At 33.2% G+C, this 22,762-nt stretch overlaps 3 protein-coding genes, 1 long non-coding RNA gene and 1 pseudogene across 5 annotated transcripts; 3 read left to right on the top strand and 2 right to left on the bottom strand.

The window, feature by feature from the left end:
• Positions 1-43: 43 nt before the first annotated feature.
• On the top strand, positions 44-6,572 carry LOC111278287 (lysine-specific demethylase JMJ26-like). Of its 2 annotated transcripts, none has more exons than XM_089765033.1 (13): positions 44-280; positions 1,961-2,505; positions 2,641-2,750; positions 2,841-2,940; positions 3,250-3,382; positions 3,474-3,537; positions 3,649-4,345; positions 4,456-4,785; positions 5,244-5,657; positions 5,743-5,815; positions 5,899-5,984; positions 6,067-6,186; positions 6,285-6,572. In XM_089765033.1, the coding sequence occupies exons 2-13, from the start codon at positions 1,966-1,968 to the stop codon at positions 6,357-6,359; spliced, it is 2,742 nt and encodes a 913-aa protein (XP_089621159.1). In that variant the 5' UTR covers positions 44-280; positions 1,961-1,965; the 3' UTR covers positions 6,360-6,572. The 2 variants fall into 2 exon arrangements, with proteins under 2 accessions (XP_089621159.1, XP_022720643.2); XM_022864908.2 differs by lacking the exon at positions 44-280 and adding an exon at positions 1,037-1,338.
• LOC149517705 (uncharacterized) lies at positions 5,796-8,056 on the bottom strand. Its single transcript, XR_016344191.1, has 2 exons — positions 7,693-8,056; positions 5,796-6,437 (listed from the first exon to the last, which is right to left on the bottom strand). It is a non-coding gene; the product is annotated as an uncharacterized LOC149517705 (long non-coding RNA).
• A 5,731-nt stretch (positions 8,057-13,787) lies between these two features.
• On the top strand, positions 13,788-14,313 carry LOC111278522 (stigma-specific STIG1-like protein 2). The gene has a single exon (XM_022865115.2). It carries the CDS (start codon positions 13,788-13,790, stop codon positions 14,229-14,231), a length of 444 nt encoding a protein of 147 aa, XP_022720850.1. The 3' UTR covers positions 14,232-14,313.
• Positions 14,314-18,095: 3,782 nt separating this feature from the next.
• On the bottom strand, positions 18,096-18,581 carry LOC111278521 (putative F-box/LRR-repeat protein At5g41630). The gene has a single exon (XM_022865113.2). It carries the CDS (start codon positions 18,522-18,524, stop codon positions 18,162-18,164), a length of 363 nt encoding a protein of 120 aa, XP_022720848.2. The 5' UTR covers positions 18,525-18,581; the 3' UTR covers positions 18,096-18,161.
• Positions 18,582-21,509: 2,928 nt separating this feature from the next.
• LOC111278286 (uncharacterized) lies at positions 21,510-22,313 on the top strand (annotated as a pseudogene).
• Positions 22,314-22,762: the final 449 nt, after the last annotated feature.

Genomic DNA, 22,762 nt, shown 5'->3' with positions numbered 1-22,762 from the left:
ATGCAAATTCATAAATGCCAAAATCATTTTTCCTAAATATTTCCTTTCACTCCTTCACCCTTTTTGCCTCTTAAATAGTTTCTCTGGTTACCACCCACAGAAACCTTCTTCCATTTTGCATTAAAAAAAAAACCATTTCTATACTTTTTGTTGGTCTAAACAGAGTGGTCTGTCTGAATATAAAACATAAAAAGAAAGAAGATTACACTGTTCCCTTCGGCCATTGACATGTTGAACAGAAAGTTCAGTAATTAGGCAACTTCACTTGCCAAATTTTAAGGTAATTTGCCTTCCCATTTCCACATTTTGTTAAGGATTTACATATATACATAAATATATCTTCTTTCACCTCTTCCCCCTTCATTAATTGTTTTCATATTCAGCCATGCGTGCTTCTTCTTCTTCTTCTTCTTTTAATATCCATTGTTATTAATTTGGATCCAGAAATTATAGGATTTTACTCTGTTCATCTCATTTTAATTGTTTTCCTTCACGTAGATTAAGTTTTAATATATTTAATATCATAAATTTAATTTTCATGATATTAATGTATTAAAATGAATGAGAAGAGAAAGCATTACCGCAATGAACTTTGGCAAAATTTTTTTTTATTTGTTAAATTATTATTGTTAGGAGATATTAGGGGTGCCTCGGCTTTCTCGTTGGTGTTGCGGCTTCCTCGTGGCGTTATTGGAGGGCCACGAGAGAGCAACATACTGGCTCGTGTCCTTTTCTTTATACAGTTATTATTCCAAGTAGAAAGTCGAATTAACACGTGTGCTTTAGTCCTTACTGGCAGTGGCAGTGGGCCCGCCATATCCGTTTTGCTAATTAGGATTTTTTTTTATTTTGTGACCTTTTTACGAATACTTGTACAAATGTGAAATAAATTTAAAATTAGTGCAAAAATAAAAGATTTTAATAAAATCATCTAATAATAAATAAATAAATAAGAAAAGATGGATCGTTGCGATGTGTCATCAAATCCTACTTGGAATAGTAATTAGTAATTTCCTGAGATGATTAAATCCCTTAAAAACACAAACACCAAGTCCGCAAAGATCCAAACACCGTATCTGGTCCCAGACAGACTCCCAGGCCTAGCAAAACCGACCTTTTCACTACATGCTTTCTATATAAACGTACACGACCAAACGCTCCTTTGGAGTCCTCGCTTAGCTGATCGCCTTTTCTTTTCTTTTTAATTTCCTGTCTCATTCTTTTTTGTTTCTTTAAATTGCATCAACGATTTTTCAAAGAAATTTTGCTTTTATATGATAAAAACAGAATTGACTCTGGTCCGCGCATGTTTCGCTTTTCTTTATATCCATTGATCAGGTCAGTCCCAGACTCTTCACTCTTGATTGATATTGTCGGTTTAATTTCGTTCAAGAATCTCAATTATGCTTTATCAGTTTCTTTAAAATTTTCTTTTTCCTTGCAATGATTTGCTCCTGAAGAAGATTCGCAGTGAATCTGTTGATGTTGGAATTCATATTAATGAAAATCATCCTAATTCACATAGATATTTTGGGTATTTTGAGGATAATTCAGTTGACTTGACCTGAGTCAATGCTAGTGATCCAATATCTGCATTCGATTTATTTCTAAGGATCATAAATTTATAGCCTGGGATTTATTGTCATTGATTTGAGCAGTTTTTTTTTTAAGATTTAATTCTCCAGACAATGTATAGAGATATAATGCCGGAGTTTTAGCTCAATAATCACACTGAATCCATGACTAAGTTTGTTGGTTTCTTGCTGCTTCTTTTGGTTATATAAGAAAACTCATGATGTGTTTTTGCTTTTCTATCAGATATTTTTTGTGGAAAGTGGTTCAAAGAATGCCAATTCTTAGAAGTTTGATTAGCATTAGTTGTTATAGCAAGGTCTTTGCCGGATTGATAAAGTATAATGTTGATTCTGTTATCTGACTGAGCATCTTTCTCATCTTGCAGTGAGAATGGCAACTGTGATTGCTAAGGGAGAACGGTTGAACTGTCATGCTAGTCATGGTATGGGGACAACCTTAAGTTCATGGCATGTGACGAAGAAAAGAAATTCCATGATAGTGGACTGTGAAAATAAAAGGACAACATCTGATGGGAATGGCAATGCGGTGCAATTGTCAACGAGAACAAAAAATCCATCAAAGAAGCAAAAGCTAAGTAAAGGAATTGAATTCTTAGAGGATGAGGACATTCCTAAGAGGCATTGTAATGGAATAGACAAGATAACTACTTCTCAGAAGCAAGATATACTAGATGAATGGGAGGCGGAAGCCATTGTGTTTATGAACATGAAAGCGCGGAGTAGAAGCAGAAATTTGGACAGTGTGATGATCAAAGGAAGCCCTAGGGAAACTAAGAAGAATATTTGTGATCCTATTGATACTTCATTGTTTTCGTCATCATCTTTGTCGTCATCCTCTTCGGGCACATCATTTTCACATTTGAAAAGTGACAGTAGTAGCATTGATAGATGCACAAAGAAAAATGTTAAGGTATTTTATTTCTTTTTAATTCTTCAACTGAAATTTCTCTTTTCCTGCTTTTTATTAACCCCTCAAATACCAAGATTATTCAATTTGATCTTCATTTTTCTCACTGACAATTATGAGAAATCTTGCTTTAATCAGGCCAAAAGAAAAAATTTTAAGTGTCATCAGTGTATGACTGAAAGGAGAACTGTTGTTCCGTGCATGAAATGTGAAGTGAAGGTGTACTGCACCAATTGTATCAGACAATGGTAACACTCTCAACCTAACGGGCTTCAATTTTTTATTTTTAATAATCTCAAAGTCTTTCTCATTTTTTTTTTCTGTTGTGGTGCGTTTAGGTATCCCAATAAACCAAAAGAAGAAATTGCAATGCAGTGCCCATTTTGTTGCAGGAATTGCAACTGCAGCATTTGTTTGCACTCAAGTGGATTAATTATGGTCTGTTTTTCATTTTAAGTAAACCAGAATTAAATTATGCAGTGGCCTCGGGTTTATTCTTTTGGATAAATTGTTCTATATAATTGGTTTGCTAAACAGATGTTGGCTGAATAACTAGTGTTCCTACATAGAATGCATAGAAAGGATTTTGATATCTTGGTACAGATTTCATCAGGTGGTGCTTTGCACGAAATTTAATGTCTTTGCTTCTAAGGTTGTTAACCATGATTAATTACTTCATTAGCATGGGGCCATGAACATACCAATGGAATTGTCACCTAATAATTTTCTTTTCTGCCTAATCTACAGACATCAAAGAGGGACATGTCAAATCAGGAAAAGATTAAGCATCTGGAATACTTGATTGAGTCAATGCTTCCCTTTCTGAAACAAATTTGTAAAATGCAAAAGCAGGAGACAGAGGTTGAGGCTGTAATTCAAGGTATTTTTTTCTTTTTTTTTTTTTCCCAAAACTTTTGCTGCAAGCTCTCTCTGAATATTCAGTTGGTTCTGACAAAAGATTCTCTGTTTAGGGTTATTGCCTTCTGCAGTTGAAATACCAGAGACTCTTTGTTATAATGATGAACGTGTCTATTGGTAAGCATTTCTCTCTACATAATCATGCAACTTATTATGTCATTGTATTTGTTATTCACTTGTTCTCGTTGACCATCTCTCGACCCCCACTATGTTATTTCTTTGGAACAGTAATCACTGTGCAACTTCAATCTTTGACCTTCATCGTAGCTGCCCAAAATGTTCATATGAACTCTGTCTTAGTTGTTGTCAAGAAATTCGGGAGGGAAGACTTTCTAGCCGTGATGAAGTTGCATATCAATACAGGAACAGAGGCTACGATTATGTTCATGGTGGAGACCCTTTACCAGAATCTTATCTACCTGAAACAGGTAAGGATTCGGCTAAGCCATCAATTCAATGGAAAGCCAATAATGATGGAAGTGTTACTTGTCCTCCCAAAGAAATTGGTGGCTGTGGTGATTGCAGATTGGAGCTTAAACGTATCCTTCCAGTGGGATGGATTTCAAATTTGGAAGCAAATGCAGGGAAAATGTTGCGCACCTGCAGAACTGGACAAGGGATATTGAAGCATGAATGTGCTATATCAGGCAGAGGGATGTTACATAGGGTGGCTTCTAGAGAAGGATCTAATGACAATTGCTTATATTCTCCAACTTCAGATGGCAATCAACAGGAAGACCTTTGTCACTTTCAAATACACTGGGCTAAAGGTGAACCAGTTATAGTTCGCAATACTCTTGCAAATTCGACTGGTTTAAGCTGGGAACCGATGGTAATGTGCCGTGCTTTATGTGAAAATGGGAATTCAGATATTAATTTGGAGATGTCCGAAGTTAAGGCTATTGATTGTCTAGCTGGTTGCGAGGTTAGTTCTGTTCTCCCCTTGTAGCTTTTAGGCCACTTTTTTTTTTCTTTCTCAAGCATTCTTTTCATGGCTATGATATGTTTAAAGTATGATTTTTTGAAGATATACAGGTGGCGATTAATACTTACCAATTTTTCAAAGGCTATATGGAAGGGAGAAGTTATGATAACTTCTGGCCTGAGATGCTAAAGTTAAAGGACTGGCCCCCATCTAATAAGTTTGAGGATCTCTTGCCTCGTCATTGTGATGAGTTTATAAGTGCATTGCCATTTCAAGAATACACTGATCCAAGATCTGGTATCCTTAACATTGCTGTGAAGTTGCCACCTGGTGTCCTGAAACCAGACTTGGGCCCGAAAACATATATTGCTTATGGGATTGCAGAGGAGCTTGGAAGAGGGGACTCTGTGACCAAGCTTCATTGTGATCTGTCAGATGCGGTATGCCTTAATTAGCTGCAAGATCTAAAAGCCCATATGTTCTCTATTTTTTGTTTATCCTGCTCATATATTTACAAGTTAATAATAAGAATGACTTTCAGTTAGCTTCCTGTGATGTAATTCCTTTGTTTTCTGCAAATAAATTGTCTAGCTTTTAATCCATCTGGAATTTCTGAGTGATTATGTTTAAGAGAGCCTCGGGGAAAGAGATATGTGATGAAAGAGGTTTGCCTCTTATTATTAAATTTCAAACATTCATTGTTAGTTGATTTAGAATTGTTTAAAACAGTACTGCATGAGGGTGCATCTTGTTGGGACTGTTCAGATTTAGGAATATGCGGTTGATGGTCTTATGAGAACTTCACGTACTTAATCATCTATCACAACTTTGTTTACTAGTTCTTTCGAGTGCTTGTTACAACATCTACTGACCTTTTTCCTATTATTAATCGCTGCAGGTAAACATTTTGACACATACTGCAGATGTAACCTTAGGTGACAAGCAGCTTTCTGCAATAGAAAATTTGAAAATGAGACACAAGGCGCAAGATGAAAAGGAACGTTTAGAGAGAGAGAGAGTAGAAAGGCATCCAATTAAAGAAGGCCTTCATGCTGTAGAAAGTAATGATCCAGAAAATAAGATGGATGTTCCAGAAATCACATATCAGAAAGATTACTACTCGGATAATAATATACTTGATGTTTCTAGAGATGAGCTTGGAGCTAGAATTTCTGGTTTCTCAACCTTGGGAAAGGAGACAGGTGGTGCCCTTTGGGATATTTTTAGGAGGGAGGATGTTCCTAAATTGGAAGCTTATCTTAGGAAGCACTCTAAAGAATTCAGACATACCTATTGCTCCCCCGTTGAAAAGGTAATCTAAAAGCATTGAACATTTCTTCTAGTTGTTACCTTTCAGTTACATTTTCTACATTCTTGATGTTTGTGGTTATCATCAGGTAGTCCATCCCATCCATGATCAATCGTTTTACCTAACTGCGGAGCACAAACGGAGACTGAAGGAGGAATTTGGTTAGTACAACAAATGCACTTCGATGTTTAATACAACAATTTCCTGGTACTGGGTTCCTCATGTGTGTGTTTGTGCTGTCTAGGAGTTGAGCCATGGACGTTTGAACAAAACCTGGGAGAAGCTGTTTTTATTCCTGCTGGATGTCCACACCAAGTCAGGAATCTGAAGGTATTAATCAATACGTTCATCCTCATTATATATGTTCTTTATACAACTCTGTTTGTGGTCTCTCATTGTTGTGTTTCCGCAGTCATGCACCAAAGTTGCGGTGGACTTTGTGTCTCCCGAGAATATAAAGGAGTGCCTCCGTTTAACAGAGGAGTTCCGCCAACTACCCAAGAACCATAGAGCCAGAGAAGACAAACTTGAGGTACATCCTTTCATATATGCTCTTACACTTTGTTGTCTTTGATTTATCATTTCTCTTGCTAAAGCTTTATTGCATGCCGTTTCGTTTCGCATAAACAGATCAAGAAAATGATAATTTATGGAATAGAACGAGCTGTTAAAGAGTTATCAGAACTGATGTCAACTCCAAATTGAGCCCCTTGAAAGCTTCTCCAACTGCAACAATGGAACCGCCCTTTCTGTCGATCGAGTAATAAAAGACTCTCTAGCTTTCTGTAAATTCAAGAATATGGACAAATATCTTTATTGTGCCTCCGGAGTTAACTTTTTGTACATTCGAGCCCGAGTTAGCCTCACTCGGAATTTTTCTAGCGCTTCTAATATAATACCATCAATTTTTTTTTTTTCATTCTTCTTGCAGCTATTTATCTAATTACTATCTATTAAAGATTATCATTTTATATATAAAATTTTGAAGTTCACCAATGAATTTATAGGATTATTTAACAATTATATTGATTTTTAAAAAATATAATGTAATGAACATGTAATAACTTGCTCATAAAATATAAAATCTCATTTGCTTTTCTCATTTAAAAATGATATATTAATAATAGTTAGATTATGAAAGAATATTAAAAGCAAAGGAAAATTTTTTTTCTTGAAAAAACTATGGATTGTTGAATCAAACGTGAAAAAAGTATAAATATATACTTACATATATATATATATATATATATAAAGCAATAACCAAAAAAAAAAAAAGAAACAAAAATTTAAGTCAGTTAACACTCAAAAAAAAAAAAAAAAAAACAGAAGAAAATTTGATAAAAAATCAAACAAAATAAATCTAAAACCAAATCAATTTTATATATAATCGATTTGGTAAAACATTTTAACATGATTTCTCACATCTTTAATAAAATAATACATAAAAAGAAATCATTACTAACATTTATATTTATATCTAATCACGTCTCATAAAAATTCTTAATACCCCTTATCAATTACACCACCTATTTGAACTAAAAATAAACACAAATCACGTTTAAAATATTTTAAACGAACTATATCACACATCCAATTATCTAAAAACAATTTATAATATAGCACATCACAAGAAATCATTACCAACATTTATAACTATTTTCCTTTAATATGAATCTCCAATAAAGCTTATCATATATACCAAATTATTTATCTTTGGAAAAAAAAAATCATGAGAGATTATACAAATCAACCATCAAACATTATGCAAACAATTTATTTTCTATAAAAAGAACTAATAAAAATTTAAAATTTCCTAAAAAACCCAAGAGATGCCATAAAAAATTTATAATCTTACTTACCATATAAAAACCCAAATACTTTAGAGTAAAATCATCCCATTCATTCAACCAACCAGTTATAATCAAGATTTTCACAAACAAAATATAACACTACCCATAAAAAATGAAAAAGTAAAGGAAACAATCATCCCAAACAAAATTAAGCTTAACTCTTGAGAATTTTAAACCAGTTAACATACCTGAAATGTCACACATCCAAAGTGATTCTTCATTTAACAACCAAAATGAACCAAAGAAACCCATCAATTGAACAAAACTTGTTCATTCCTGATCGACAAAACCTACTCTCCCTCTTCGATGCAACACCAAAACCTACCCAAAATCATTTCCCACAACACTTCACCGTTCACGTTCCCTTCATCCACTCCCATTGAAAAAATAATAAATTTCAAATTGATAATCAACAGCAAAGGACTCAAAACAAACATTAAGAACCAAAAACAATCCAATTGAGGTAACAAAAAAAAAAAAAAAAAAAAAAGAAACTAAAACACAGGAAAAAAGAGGCCAAGAAACCGAAGCAATCTTCAAAGCACATAAAGAAAAGCAATAGTTTACATATAGGAGAAATAAGAAAAATCATCAAAAAAAAAAAAAAAAAAAAAACCACATAAAATGACAAAACACACTATTTCAATTAAACTTAAACAACTAACGTGATGCCCTAAGGATGAATAGGAGATAAATTTATAAGGTAATTATATATATGTATATGTATATGTATATGTATATATATACATATAAATACATACATATATATATATATATAAAGCAATGGACCATCATCACATTTTCTTTTTGGTTTAGGGTTTATATATATATATATATATAAATATATAAAAGGCAATAGACCATCATCACATTTTCTTTTTGGTTAATCCATTAATTTTTTTGAAAATAAAAAATTAATATTTTTAGTATTTAATACACTATCGGTGTAATTTTTTATTTCTCACAAGTAAAGTTAAGAAATATGTCTTATTTTTTTAATTCGCTTTTTATTATTTTAAATATATACTAAAAATATACATTATCTTATTAACCTCACTTGTGAAATTTAAAAATGATACTAACACCACTTGTAGAGTCTAAAAACTATAATAAGTAAAATAATTTTTATTTCTTTGTACAAAAATGAATAATCTTAGATCTTCTCAAAGAGATTGAAGAATAAAAAAACTTTCTTTGTACCCAAAAATAAAGTAAATAATCTTAACTTTTCATAAAGAGACTAAAGAATAAAATAAATTGTCTAAATTATATTATCCTATATCAATAAAAATTACAATCACAAATAAATAAATAAATATAAAATAAACCAATAAATAAAACCAAATCAACTATCAATAAATCAATATATAATTAAATGAACTTAAAATTAAAACCTAAAAATTCCTAAACCTTTTGCTTATTATTAAAAGGGGATTTCAATGACTAAGAATAAAAAAAGTTTAATGTTAAAACCTTCCCTTAATTAGGTCATATATAACGTTTTTTAATCTAAAAAATACAAATTTCTCAAAAATTTCATGGATTCATCATTAAAATTTATAATATAAAAGCAAGATAAAAAGAAATTAAAATAATGAAAACAACATGAAAATGTACAAAAATTATACAAGTTAAATCTTTTAAGAGTGCAATGAGATGGAACTTACCTTGCACCAACATCTCCAACAAAAGTTAGATAAAAGCACTCCAATCAAAGAAAACTATTATCTATTGCCTCCTTTCTTCCCATGTGAGATCTAAGATCTCTTTCTCTCATTGAAAATATTGGGGGCTAGAGCCTTTTTTATATGCTAATTAATCATTGATTAGGGTTTCATGGTTGTTTAATGAGATGACAAAATTACCCTTCCTCTATAATATTCTTAACACTTGAATTAATCATTCAATAGGAGTGTGATGCAAGTCATTGAGTCAATAGGGCTTTCCCTTTGTTTTTACTTTTAAACTTAGATAATCTTTTTGTTAAGAATAATCTCTTAAAAGGATCATTATACAAGATTATTTTAACTTCTTAATATTGTTTTAATACTCTTATAAAATAAAATTAAAATTAAAATCTAAGATACTCTTAATTGTATTATTAAAAAATAAAATAAAATAAAAATTACATGGAGTGATATAAATTTAAAAGATATAATGGATATAATATAAGATTAAAGATTTACAGAAATTAAATTTGATCATTTAGTATACTAACGTTAAATATTTAAAATAGCTGACTGAATTGGTATCACTTGTTAACTGGATACCAACTCAATTAATAAAATTATTTAAAAATTTGAATAAAATAACAACATTAAAGATAATTATGTATTTTTATATTAAAAAAACTACTCACATATCTAACATCATGTAATTTTCTTATTTTTTGAACTATTTTTTTAGCCACATAGTGTGAAAAATCTAATTTATTGAAATCTTAATGCAATTTCAACTTGAAACCACTTAAATGCCCCTTATGCAAAAAAAAAAAAAAAAAACTTATTGTATTTTGAATTAACAAATGAGACTAGAATGCTACACTGCTGTAATTTAAACTTGAATTATTGAAATTTAAATTATGAAAAAAATCTTGAAATTAGGAATGTCAATGGGTAGGATAGAATACTCATCGTCTTTATTTTTGAAATTTTATATTATATTCATTTTTGTATCCATATTCAATATATATTTTAAATTTATCTCTATCTCCATCTCTATAAGTATATAATAAGTATGGATAATTCTCATATTCGTAGCTTTTGAAAAAAAAATAAAAAAAAAAATATTTTTTTAAAACTTTTTTTATTTTTTATTTTGTATATTTAAGTAATTTTTTATAAATACATATTAATAAATATTTTTTTCAATAAAAATATATTAATTTTAATTAATCTAAAGTAATAATTTATATTATTTAATAAAAAATCTATTTACTAAATATATAAAAATATATATAATGGAACGGATATGAGGCGAATACTATATTACTAGTTTTCATCCTCATAACCAATAAAAATTTAAAATTATACCTATTATCATCCCTATTTTCACAATATAATAAACATCCACATCTTCTATTGGGATAAAAAATCAAATTTCTCATTAGATATAGATAAAATTGGCATCCTTACTTAAAAGTTGAAACTAAGGTATTTTTTTAGTTATTATATGTCATTTTTTTAATTTTAAATTCATCCTTGGATAAAAAGAAAAATAAATTCAGCACTTATTTAGGTTACTTGAAAATCTTAAAGTGGTTGGGCTTTGAAATTTAACCGTTGTTGGCCCATACATTACTTAAACCGACAATACATCTGTGAAAAATGTTAAGGCCCAATATTAAATACATCTGTAAAGATGTTAGGGCCCAACATTAAAACAATAGCAGCAGAAGAACACGAATTACAACAAGCCAGTTAAACCGCCAAACATTATCCCGATTCTCGTTCCTCTTCAACCTTTTGCCACTCTTCAATCTTCTTCTTCTTTGCTTCTCTTCCTTCAACCTTAATTCATGACCACAAAATGAACATAACCGATGTTAAAGTCCAACCATTCTCTCACTCTCATCCTCTTCACCATCATACATTTCTCTTTTCGAGTAAAAGCCTTCCATTGCCAAGAAAATGTGCAGCTGCCCCTGTTAAAAAGTTACCATCTTTTGCTTCTATTTTGTATAAAAAAAATACCCTTTTATGCTACGGTTGTTTTGGTATTAGTAGAAGTAGAATCAGGAGCTCGGTAAGTGAAGTTGAAGAGGAGCTAAATCAGAACCCAGCAGCTTTGAAAAGGGCTTATCTTTTTAATGAAGTTGAGCCCAAATGGCAGCTTTATTGGGAGGAAAATCGAACCTTCCGTACACCATGTGGTGTTGATACTTCTAAACCCAAATATTATGTCCTTGACATGTTCCCTTATCCCAGGTCCTTTATCTACTTTTAACTGTTGTTTTATACTTTTATTTCTACTATTTTAAAAAATATGGAGGTCCCTATCTATTTACTTTTCAAGACTTGCCCTCTTAGAACACTTTTGGCAATAGCCTAGTTTTGTTAAGCATATTTTTGTGCAGTTTAGTTGATTGAATTTCGTAGCTTTGAGTTGCTTTGGTAAATATGTTGGGTTTAGGAACTGGGTAGTTTTGGGGGTTGCATTCAGTTTAGTGATCCTTTTTTGTCCTTTATGTTGAGTTGTTATGAATGAAGTTTTGTGTTATTGGATGGAAACGATGCAGTGGAGCTGGATTACATGTTGGGCACCCACTGGGACATACTTCTACAGATATTCTTGCGAGGTTCAAACGCATAGGGTTACAATGTGTTACATCCGACGGGATGGGATGCTTTTGGATTGCCTGCTGAGCAATATGCAATTGAGTTTTGCGTGAAATCATGATATGTAATTCTCATTATTGTGCAATGTCATGATTCATTTTTGATATTATAATTGGTTTCATAATGTGTTTATCTTATTAAATACTTGGCGGTTTTTCTTATTAAAACCATTCATCTAACACCAAGTTTCTAAGAATAACATATGTCATGAATTTCGTTCATCTTAAAGTTAATGCACACTTCATTCGTTTCACAGCTCAAAGTTCTCACTGTAGCAACTATTTCTTCAAGTCTCAGATGTGAATTTTGCCCAGAGAAATATGTGGTAACTATACCATGCAGGTCAATGAAACTCCATCCTGGGAGTATCATCAAGCCAAAAAACTTCATTTGAGCCATACCGGCATCCCCTTCGCCGTTCCATCGACTCATCGAAGCGTAACAGTGTGCTATCTGAACTAAGTTTCCAGCACTTGCGGGCCTCAACATGATAACATCTTGGGCAATAACATCAACAAGTCCCAGGTTATCATCTGATCGACAGGCCTCAAGGAGCATAATTAAAACATCAACTGCAGGCTCCGGAAAGTTCCCTTCGTAGAAGTTATAAGCTTCCAGCTCGACAAAGGAGATTAACGATGCAAGCATGGTGCTCAAGTTCTGGTTGAATCCCCAAATCTCTAGACATTGACTGGAATATGCTCAGACCCTGGTCAACAAGCCCATTGTGACTGCAGGCAGAGAGAACTGAAAAGAAAATCACCTTATTTGGTGCATCTGGTGCTCCATATCTACCAAACTTGTGTCAACTTGCCACTCCTGAATTTTTTCCAACCATTGTTGTGAAAGAGAGCTCCTCATAGCATGAAGAAACGTGGCACAGATATTTGGAAAAGGAAAGATCAAACTGAGAAATAAAGGGCAATAGAAGGTCGCGATCTTTATTGTTTGTGAGGTGGCTTACAGACAATATATTCAGCAGGAAAAGAAATCAATTTCTGAATACTGTTTTTGCACGGGTAATTAGCAGCTTGCAATGGCCAAAACTATTTAGCTGCTTGTTGAAATTTTGATAAGGATTAAGGAACAGCAATCAAATCATGAGGAAATGAAAACTGTAGTGTCTTTGCTTTCCGCTAACAAAATAGTTGCAGTGCCATATAAACTTATGGGATTCTGTGTTTTAATCTAAACTTGTTTTACATCTTTGTTGTACAACAATTTTCTTTAAGAACTATTGCGCTGTCTAGAATATGTGCTTTTTTTACCAAATTGGGGAATCATGGCTGGCTTTAATAGCATTAAACAACCAGATATTGTTCTGCTCTCTATCAGATTTTGCTTTTCTAGCTAGTTTTGTCACATGCTTTTCTCTTTTTACCTTCTTTTCCAGACAAGTTTGTTATAGCGTGTAAGCATAACCGGCAAGGGATGAAGAAAATGATCAATCATGTAAATCTTGGGTTTCAAAAAGTAGATTTTGTTAGGAATTTGCCAATGTGAGGCTCACCACCAGGCACAAAACTATGAATTAAATCTGATATGAATAATAAGCCCAACTGGTAGGGGGAGCGAAATTAAATAAGTTTGACCTGATCGTAGTGCTCAAGGATGTTGTTATCTGCATCTTCCTTTGGTTAAAAGTTGGATAAAGCGAGTGACTTAAAAGATTGGCAAAGAGTGGTGGTAAATAGGTACTATATGACTTATTGGGTGTAATTGTTTTCGATGCATAATCATAGGGAGGCATCTTTTCTTCACATCCAATCAATTGATTTCCTTTTAGAGATATTCAATAATTTATAAGCAGTCAATTGAATTAAGACCACACAACAAAAGCAAAACTTGTACAGTAAAATTCCCAATGTCAACTAGCCTTCCACACTCGTCTATAAAATCCCATCTTCTCCCTAACCATCCACACACTTCCCCTCGTTGATACAGCCATGAGGTTGCCAATAACAATCGTCTTCACACTCTCAGCCACAATTGCTGTCTTTGTTGCAACAAGTCTAGCTGACTTTGATGAAGAACCTCACATTCAAAGTGAACTACCACCTAGTGAAATCCAACAACAAACTTCATTACGAGGACCTCGCCGCTTCCTAGCTCAACAGAACCTGAAAGCCAATGTGACATGTGATAAGTTTCCTCGTACTTGTCATCTAAAGAACAGTAGTCCAGGACCAGATTGCTGCAAGAAGAAATGTGTTAATGTGAAGACGGATCGCTTGAACTGTGGGATGTGTGGGTACAAGTGCAAGTATACTGAAACATGCTGCAAAGGGCAATGTGTTAATGCGTTATTTGACAAAAGAAACTGCGGTGGGTGCAATAAGAAGTGCAAAAAGGGCGAATTCTGTGTTTATGGGATGTGCAATTATGCTTGACTTCTTCTTACATTCTTTTCTCTTTCAAATTTCATGGTACTGTTTCGATTGAATGAAATGTATTAGCACATTATAATTCTATTGATTAAGAAGCATAATACTGTAAATTTATGTGCATTAATGTTTCAGAAGGATTAGTGAGCCATAAAATTCCATCTTTCAAGTTTATTTTTAGTGGTTTATATAACCCATTTTGATCTAATGTAGTTTGATAGCTTTGGCTGTGATGCCCTGTTTGACTCTTGAATTTATGTGTAAAATATTACAAAACAAAGTCATAAAGTATTCTTCATTTATAATCTACCAAGTGAAAGGTGCATTCCCCTTGTAAACCATAAATGAACATTTTAACTTTTTTTTTTTTATAGATAACTTATATATAAAGGTATATTTTATTGCATTCAAATTAATTAATTTAATTTATTTTGACTTTTCAACTTCTCTTGATTATTATTTCCTAAAAAAAAAAGATTGATTTTAATCTAAAAATTACTCAAGTGAAACCTCAGTTAATCTTTCCTTTTTAGCTTTTTAATTCCCTCTACATATAAGAGAAATGCTTTTATATGATATAGTTTTAGTAATTAACTACAAATTTTCATCTAGAAAGGGAATGTGATCAAATTTAAGGGAAATTTTCCCAAGACATTTTGTCAAACAGTGGGTTAAATTTTCAATTACAAATTACAAATATTTATATATATATATACCACTACTTTGATTAAAAAGGGGTAGAAAACAATACCAGCGGCTGCACTTTGGAAAGAAAATTGGCACTTAATTTCTTTTCATATGATTCCTTATAATGAAAGATATAATCAATCCCTCATTGCAAGAGGGCCAAGAGTCACGGGTCGAGACTTAAGCTTCGAATCCGCGTGGCTTCGGGACCCGGACATTCACCCTTCCGGCATCTCGGATCAGCCTGACCGCCACGGTTTACACCCTTGTGAGGTATTGTCCGCTCTGGCCCCCGTGGCCTCACGGTTTTGTCCTACAAAAGACGCCTCACAAGGCGGAGATGGTGTGAACCCTTTTATACCCCAGGGACCCTCCTATTATGTTCGATGTGGGATTCAAGACTCCCCCTTAGGTCCGTGACATTCTCTCGCACCCAACCTCGTGACGCCCTCGTCACGGAGGCCGGCCACCCTGCCTACCTCCCTCGAGGTGCTCGTGTCGAGACTTAAGCTCCGAACCCGCGCGGCTCCGAGACCCGGGCATTCACCCTTCCGGCGTCTCAAATCAGCTTTTCGTCACGATTCACACCCTTGTGAGGTATTATCCGCTTTGGCCCTCCCTGACCTCATGGTTTTGTCCTACAGAAGGCGCCTCACAAGACGGAGATGGTGTGAACCCTTTTATACCCCAGGGACCCTCCTATTATGTTCGATGTGGGATTCAGGACTCCCCCTTAGGTCCGTGACATTCTCCCGCACCCAACCTCGTGACGTCTTCGTCACGGAGGCCAGCCACCCTGCCTACCTCCCTCGAGGTGCTCGGCGTGGATCGAACGGTTTAGGGCTGGCTCTGATACCACTTATCACAGGTCGAGACTCAAGTTTCGAACCCGCGCGGCTCCGGGACCCGGGCATTCACCCTTCCGGCGTCCCGGATCAGCCTGACCGCCACGGTTCACACCCTTGTGAGGTATTGCCCGCTCTGGCCCCCGTGGCCTCACGGTTTTGTCCTACAAAAGGCGCCTCACAAGGCGGAGATGGTGTGAACCCTTTTATACCCCAGGGACCCTCCTATTATGTTCGATGTGGGATTCAAGACTCTCCCTTAGGTCCGTGACATTTGGCGTGGATCGAACGGTTTAGGGCTGGCTCTGATACCACTTGTCACGGGTCGAGACTCAAGCTCCGAACCCGCGCGGCTCCGGGACCCGGGCATTCACCCTTCCGGCGTCCCGGATCAGCCTGACCGTCACGGTTCACACCCTTGTGAGGTATTGTCCGCTTTGGCTCTCGTGACCTCACGATTTTGTCCTACAAAAGGCGCCTCACAAGACGGAGATGGTGTGAACCCTTTTATACTCTAGGGACCCTTTTATTATGTTCGATGTGAGATTCAGGATTCCCCTTAAGTCCGTGACACAAACACTAACCAAATATTGAGAATTTGAAAGTCAAAATAGTACATAGACGTATAAGATAGGCTTAGCAATCAAAAACCAGTATGTATATCTTAATCTAAAAATATTTAAGTGCCTCTTTAACAGATTCAAATCAGAGTACGGAAAGTCGATTTGCCTTTGGCAATTAATCTAGCAATGTGGGCTGGCTTTTAGTTGGTCCCGTAAAAGAAAGCCTTCTTCACTCTTCCAAATTGAACAGGGAACTTTCTTCTGCGGCTTCAATGAATCGAGATATATATATATATATATATATATATATATATATAAAATATTTTCCGGGCAATTTCTTGGTTCTCCTCCTCTTTCCAATTTTTGATCTTATATTTCAAATATGATTCTCAATCGTGTGCCTAACTTCACCATTCCATTTCCTTGTCAAAAACTGAGGAGCCATCGAATCATCTCGGAAGAATTGGTCGTTTCCTAGCTGGTAGGTCCCGGCCGTCTCAAATGACTTGCGACCAGTACCCTACAGTTTGCCGCGCCAAGGGCAGTTCCGGTCCTGACTGTTGCAACAAGCAATGTGTTAATGTGATGACAGACAAACAAAACTGTGGAGAGTGTGGGAAGACGTGCAGATACTCCGAAATGTGCCGCCAAGGGAGATGCGTTAGCCAATCTGTCGACGACTACCATTGTAGCCGCTGCAACAACCCCTGAAAGGAAGCTCGTGTTGGAAGAAATAAAGTTTCATAGAATTCTGAATGTATGAACAGGCAAGCCATCACATTGTTGTTTGATGAACTTATGTCGAAATTTATGTTAATACAACAATCCAAATTATCCAAATTGGCTAAAGGAACAGTATGGCTACCATTTTCCCATTTTACATCAAAAACACTGCTTCGGATGGCCTCGGAAGTTCTGATAATTTCTGGCATTGCAGAAAGGGATTCATTGCAGCTACTTCATCCAATTCAAAAATTATCTTCTCTAAGAAACCAGCACTTTCAGAAAACAATTGCACAATCTCCAGCTAGGGATTATTTTCTGGATTTAAATTCGAAATTTGAATTACCTTCAGGCATCCACGGGAACAACTAGAACGCAGCTGTTCCAGCAGCAATTCATCATGATTTCCATAGTTGTAGGGTCGATGACACTCCATGTGTAAAGATTCGAGTTTTGGGTGCCATTTGGAACAGGTTATTCATGACTCCAACCTCATAACCTTGAAGGCAAAGCTTCAGGTGCTTAAGATTATTGAGCTTTGGCAGATGATCCTGAAAATTTGGCTCATAGTGTAAATACTGCCAAGAAAAAAAATTGATTTAATTGTTTGTAAAGCTACTGCTAGAAATGGAGATAGAGAGCATGAGAGAGAGATCAGGGGCAACCTACCTCAATGACTGACAATGGCAGGTTCAAAACCTTAGCATTGGAGAGTACAGTAATAAGATTCTGCAAAAGACGGTGAGAATTATCACCCATGCGGAAGACATTAGGGCAGTCAAACTGCGCATTGCGAAGGTTGGGCATAATCTGCTGATGATCATTGCCATTTGCAACCCCATGTTGAGAAAATGAAACATCAAACATAAAGTAGTATAAGAGTAAAATTTCAAGATTATGGCATTTCATCAGTTGATGAGTAAAGTTGTTGGCCAACATAAACCCATTCAAGTGCATGCTCTTCAAGTTAGGGAAGTCGAAGGATTCAGGGAATCTGTGCCCTTATAATGCTCCAAAATTTAGTTTCAATGTCACTAAGGAATTGCATGGAATTAAGCAGCTGAATGGTCTCTCGCAAAATCTTCCAAAGTGGAGATCGAGCTCTTCAAGACCATCCCTCAAAACAGCCCTAAACCATCTAGCAAACTCAGAAGCCCGACTCTATCTCGGTATGAAAGTTGAAGCTTTTTAATAATCGGCTTGTCATGACCCCAGTCAAGCAGAACTTTATCCACGAATCTAATAAACTTTGTAGTTCTAATTGACCAATTGCTATTTGATTCTTCTTCATGTCCAGTTGTATGATCATCGGTTAACACGTTGTCGTCAAAAGAAATGTAGGGATGTGAAATCCATAAATCTTTCCACCTCTTTGACAAAACACTAATTCGAACAGCATCGTTTATTGGAAGAAAGGAGATAATATGTTCAAGAAGTGGATCAAACAGATTAGTTATTCTATTAGGTTCCCCTTCCACCATGACCTGACATAATCAAACTTGCTAAATAAATTCTCCTAGTGAAAAAACCCAGGTAAAAAAAAATATTACATGAATATTCCACATATTCACTAATATTGTACTTAATTACTCGGAAATTAAGACAAATGTTGGCCTATAATATAGGATCATTTAAATTAACAAGTGCATGAATGTATGCATGAACAAATACATTAATTGTAAGTATCCTATACAAAAAAAATTAAAATTTAAAAGACAATCAAATGATTTCTAGTTTCAAGGAAATGACTTAACAATATTATTTTTAATTTGAAAATCAGACCATATATCCAAAGTTTTGTAAATAAGATAGTTAGATCTATATATGAAAATGTAATTAAAAGAGTTCTCACATGTATCTAAAATATAAATGTTCACATGCATATATAATGAAAGTCAAATTTATATATATACCGTCAATTTAATATACAAAGAAAGTCGTAGATATTTGTAGTGTTTTAATTATTAACTGATGATAAAAGAGTACGTTATATTAATTGTATATAGCCCAATGATTAAATGATTTAACAAAATTGGGAAAAAAAAAAGTAGTAAAAACTTCCGGAAGGAATTACTCACCAACCTTGTTGTTGTTGCAGTTTTGTTTTTGGCAACAGTACTTTAAGGATGCAATTTTGGCTGGAATCCTGAAAATAATTTAGTATTTATAGATTAAATTAATCTAATTGCGAAACGTTATGTTTATTTATCGATGAAACTTGAAAGATTATATTTATTCGCCTAAGTGTTGTTTTATGTAGGAATGAGTAAATGGTCGGTTCGATCAGTTCGGTTTGAAAAAATCAATAATTGATTTAATCGATTTTCATTTAACAAATAATCGAACCGACGAATATTATTAAATAATCGATCATAACCGAACCGACCAAAATCGGTTCGATTCGGTCGGTTCGGTTAAATAACCTATTTTTTTATCATTTTTTTATTATTAATAATTATTTAATCACAAATTCAATTCAACAAAATTTAAACTCTAGTATCATTCAAACTAAATTACTAAAGAATTTAATAATTTCAACAATATTTTACAAAAAAATAAAAATAAAAATATTTATCTCAATTTTTTTTTATTTTTAATTATTAGAAAATCGATTAATTCGGTTAGTGCAGTTATCAATTTTAAAAATAAAAAATCAACCGAATTAATTAATTTAATCGATTTAAAAAATCGATTATAACTAAAATTGAATGAATTGAATCAATTTAACCGAATTCACTCGATTTCGATCAATCTAATTGATTCAAACCAATTTTTGCTCACCTTTAATCTTACGAAAAGAAACATCTTTTGATAAATAGTTATATTTGTTCATCGATCAGATGTTGTTTTATGGAAAAAAAAATCTTTTGATAAAAAATATTATCTGTTCATCAAGTGTCGTTTTATGAAAAGATATAAATGTTTTTATCTTTTTACCCATTTTTACCGCTTGAAGTGAAAAAAATATATAACGCTTGTTTTAATCAAATGTATAAAATAACTTTTCTACATAACCCATTTTGATTGATTTAATCCTTTTTTATTCTTTAATAATTTATCTAATCGAGGTTTCAATTTGAAAGTTCAAGAATCAATCTTAAAAGAAACAAAATGCTATTTATAAATGAATTATATTTTTTTTATTACATAATGAAAAAATCTCACATATAAAATAATTAATATTAAAAACAAGCAATCAATAATACAAAATTTTATTCTTTGATTTGGGCTAAAAGCGAAAAAGGAATCATGCAAATGTTTATGCACATGATTCAAATCACAGCATAGAATTTTAGTTGAGTGCTTATGTAACGGTTTTGAAAGTTAAGTGTCACGGTTTTAGGAAAGAATTATGAATTTTATATCGATTGTGTATTAAAATTAATCTTAAGATATAAATATTCATATATTTTTTTTATGAGATATTTTTTATGATATAAAACTGTTAGATCAGAGAAATTAAAATGAATAATATCTCATAAAAATATGAATCGTTACAAGTAAATTAATTTAAGATATTAGAGAAATATATGCTCGGATCCTAAAACTGCACGAACCTAAAAATTAACTCTTGACTCATGACACTAAACTTGATATTTTGGGTTTCTTGAAATATTTGAACAAAACTATTTTATGATCTCGTCTAAGGAAGCTGTTGCATATTACTGCATCGTTCACCCTTCTCCTTTCAACCTGCTTCCTTATTACTATAATCATATTTTGGCTGCTAATAACGACATTTTTGTTTTTATTTTTACTTTTTAATAAAAAAAAGAGTTCATTGCCTCTATTGATTTTAGCTGTTTAGACATGCAAATATCTTTTTTAAGTAATTTTTTTTGAAGTTCTTAATTTATCTTCAAACTTTTTTACTTTACTACATATTTGGTTGAAGATGATATTATGCGTCTAAATTATTTCGAATTCATAACTTTTAAGTATCAACTCAAATAACATATCAATTGATTCAAAAGATAATCAACTTTTTTAAATAAATTAAGTGTATATTTTATTGTGAAATTATATACTATTTTCCATTATCATAAAGTCGTACCATACTTGGATGGAAATATCAATTTAAAAAAAATAATTTGATAATTTGTCAAATTCAAGAATACCATATATACAAAAATAAATACCAAATTAAATTTGCAACAACTAGTTGAACTTCAAAAAAAAAAAAAAACTTTGCAGATTCTAATTGTCAAACCGTGCAATGGCTAGGAAATTGATAATATGATAGAAAATTAGATGAGAATGAACTAATTTTGGGTATAAATTTTCTTGGGACGCCTAACTTCGTTTACTTGAATGTTTTATACACCCGTTGAATTGGAGCATCCCACTAAGGACAGTAACGGCCAAAACGAACCCATGCAGCAGCAGCAGCAACAGCAATTCAACTTTATAACGAACTCCTTTAGCTTTTGTATGTCAGCCTCCAATCTTGTCTATAAATACCTCTACATGGCTCCATTCTTTCTCCACACCACACCCAATTATCCACATTAAGCATTTTTCATTATATTGTTTTCCTTCCCCCCCACCACAAACTCTCAAACATGAAAATCCTCAAGATTTTCCTAATGTTTGCCTTGTTCATGTCCTTGGCCATCACTCTCTCCGCCACACCATCTAAAGAAGGATCAATCATTGAGAATGATGGTGATGATGATAACAATGATCATAGCCAAGAACCAGCTTCTCTCCGAGGAATCACCAGCAATTTTCTTGCACAGAAACTTCGAGCCTTGATGACATGTGATAAATACCCTAGAGTCTGTCGTGCCGTGGGCAGTCCAGGGCCTGATTGCTGCAAGAAAATTGTGTGAATGTGACGACAGACAAGCTCAATAGCGGAATGTGTGGTAAGAAGTGCAAGTACTGAGAGATTTGCTGCAACGGGCAGTGTGTGAACCCAATGTCTCACAAAAAGCACTGTAGGGGTTGCAACAATAAGTGCAACAAAGGAAGTAAATGTTTGTATGGGATGTGCAGCTATGCATAGAAACTTCGCCACACCTCTTTTAGATATTGATCAAATGATCAACTACCATATGTTTATGCCATAATCGTCATTTCATTTACTATAAATAAAAGCGAGCCATGCATCACAATTTGGTGGGTTTTGCCAGATGTAGATTTTTTAATTTAATTATTAATTGTTTCAATGATTGATCATGTAACTATTTGAAGATATATGATATATGTAAAATGTTCTTAAATACAATATATATTCTTTGTTCAGTTTTTAAATTTAAGTAGTAATTATCTATGGTTATATATTTAGATATAGTTTTAATTAATAAGAGATATGTACTTTCATATGGAATAAATCTTACGTAATATTTGGATAAATATTAATAAAAGAAAGGAAATAAAAAGAATTAAAGAAAAGTAAAAGAAAGTTTTTTTTTTTTTTTTTTAAAAAGGATATATATACCATTTATTTGAATAATTAAAATTAATGAAAAAAAACAAAGGAAATGAATTCTAACAACCATTATTTGGATAAAAAGTGAAAAAGAAAAGAAATGATTCATTATAATAATTTTTTGCAATTATAACATTTCATTGCTTGTAATTTTAGAGTACTTCTAGATTATGATATATTTGCTATATTGTTTGGTCTTACAATTACTGTTATATCAGTAATTTTTATATTGAAAGAGATATGAAACTTACTTGAAAAAACAAATGATTTTGAAAAAATTATAAG

The sequence above is a fragment of the Durio zibethinus genome, chromosome 8 (genome assembly GCF_047325235.1).
Source record: "Durio zibethinus cultivar Kanyao isolate XHJ-2024 chromosome 8, ASM4732523v1, whole genome shotgun sequence".
Classification (NCBI taxonomy): Eukaryota; Viridiplantae; Streptophyta; class Magnoliopsida; order Malvales; family Malvaceae; genus Durio; species Durio zibethinus.
The sequence above is the reverse complement of the archived record's forward strand: the minus strand, read 5'-3'. Positions and strand labels throughout refer to the sequence as shown.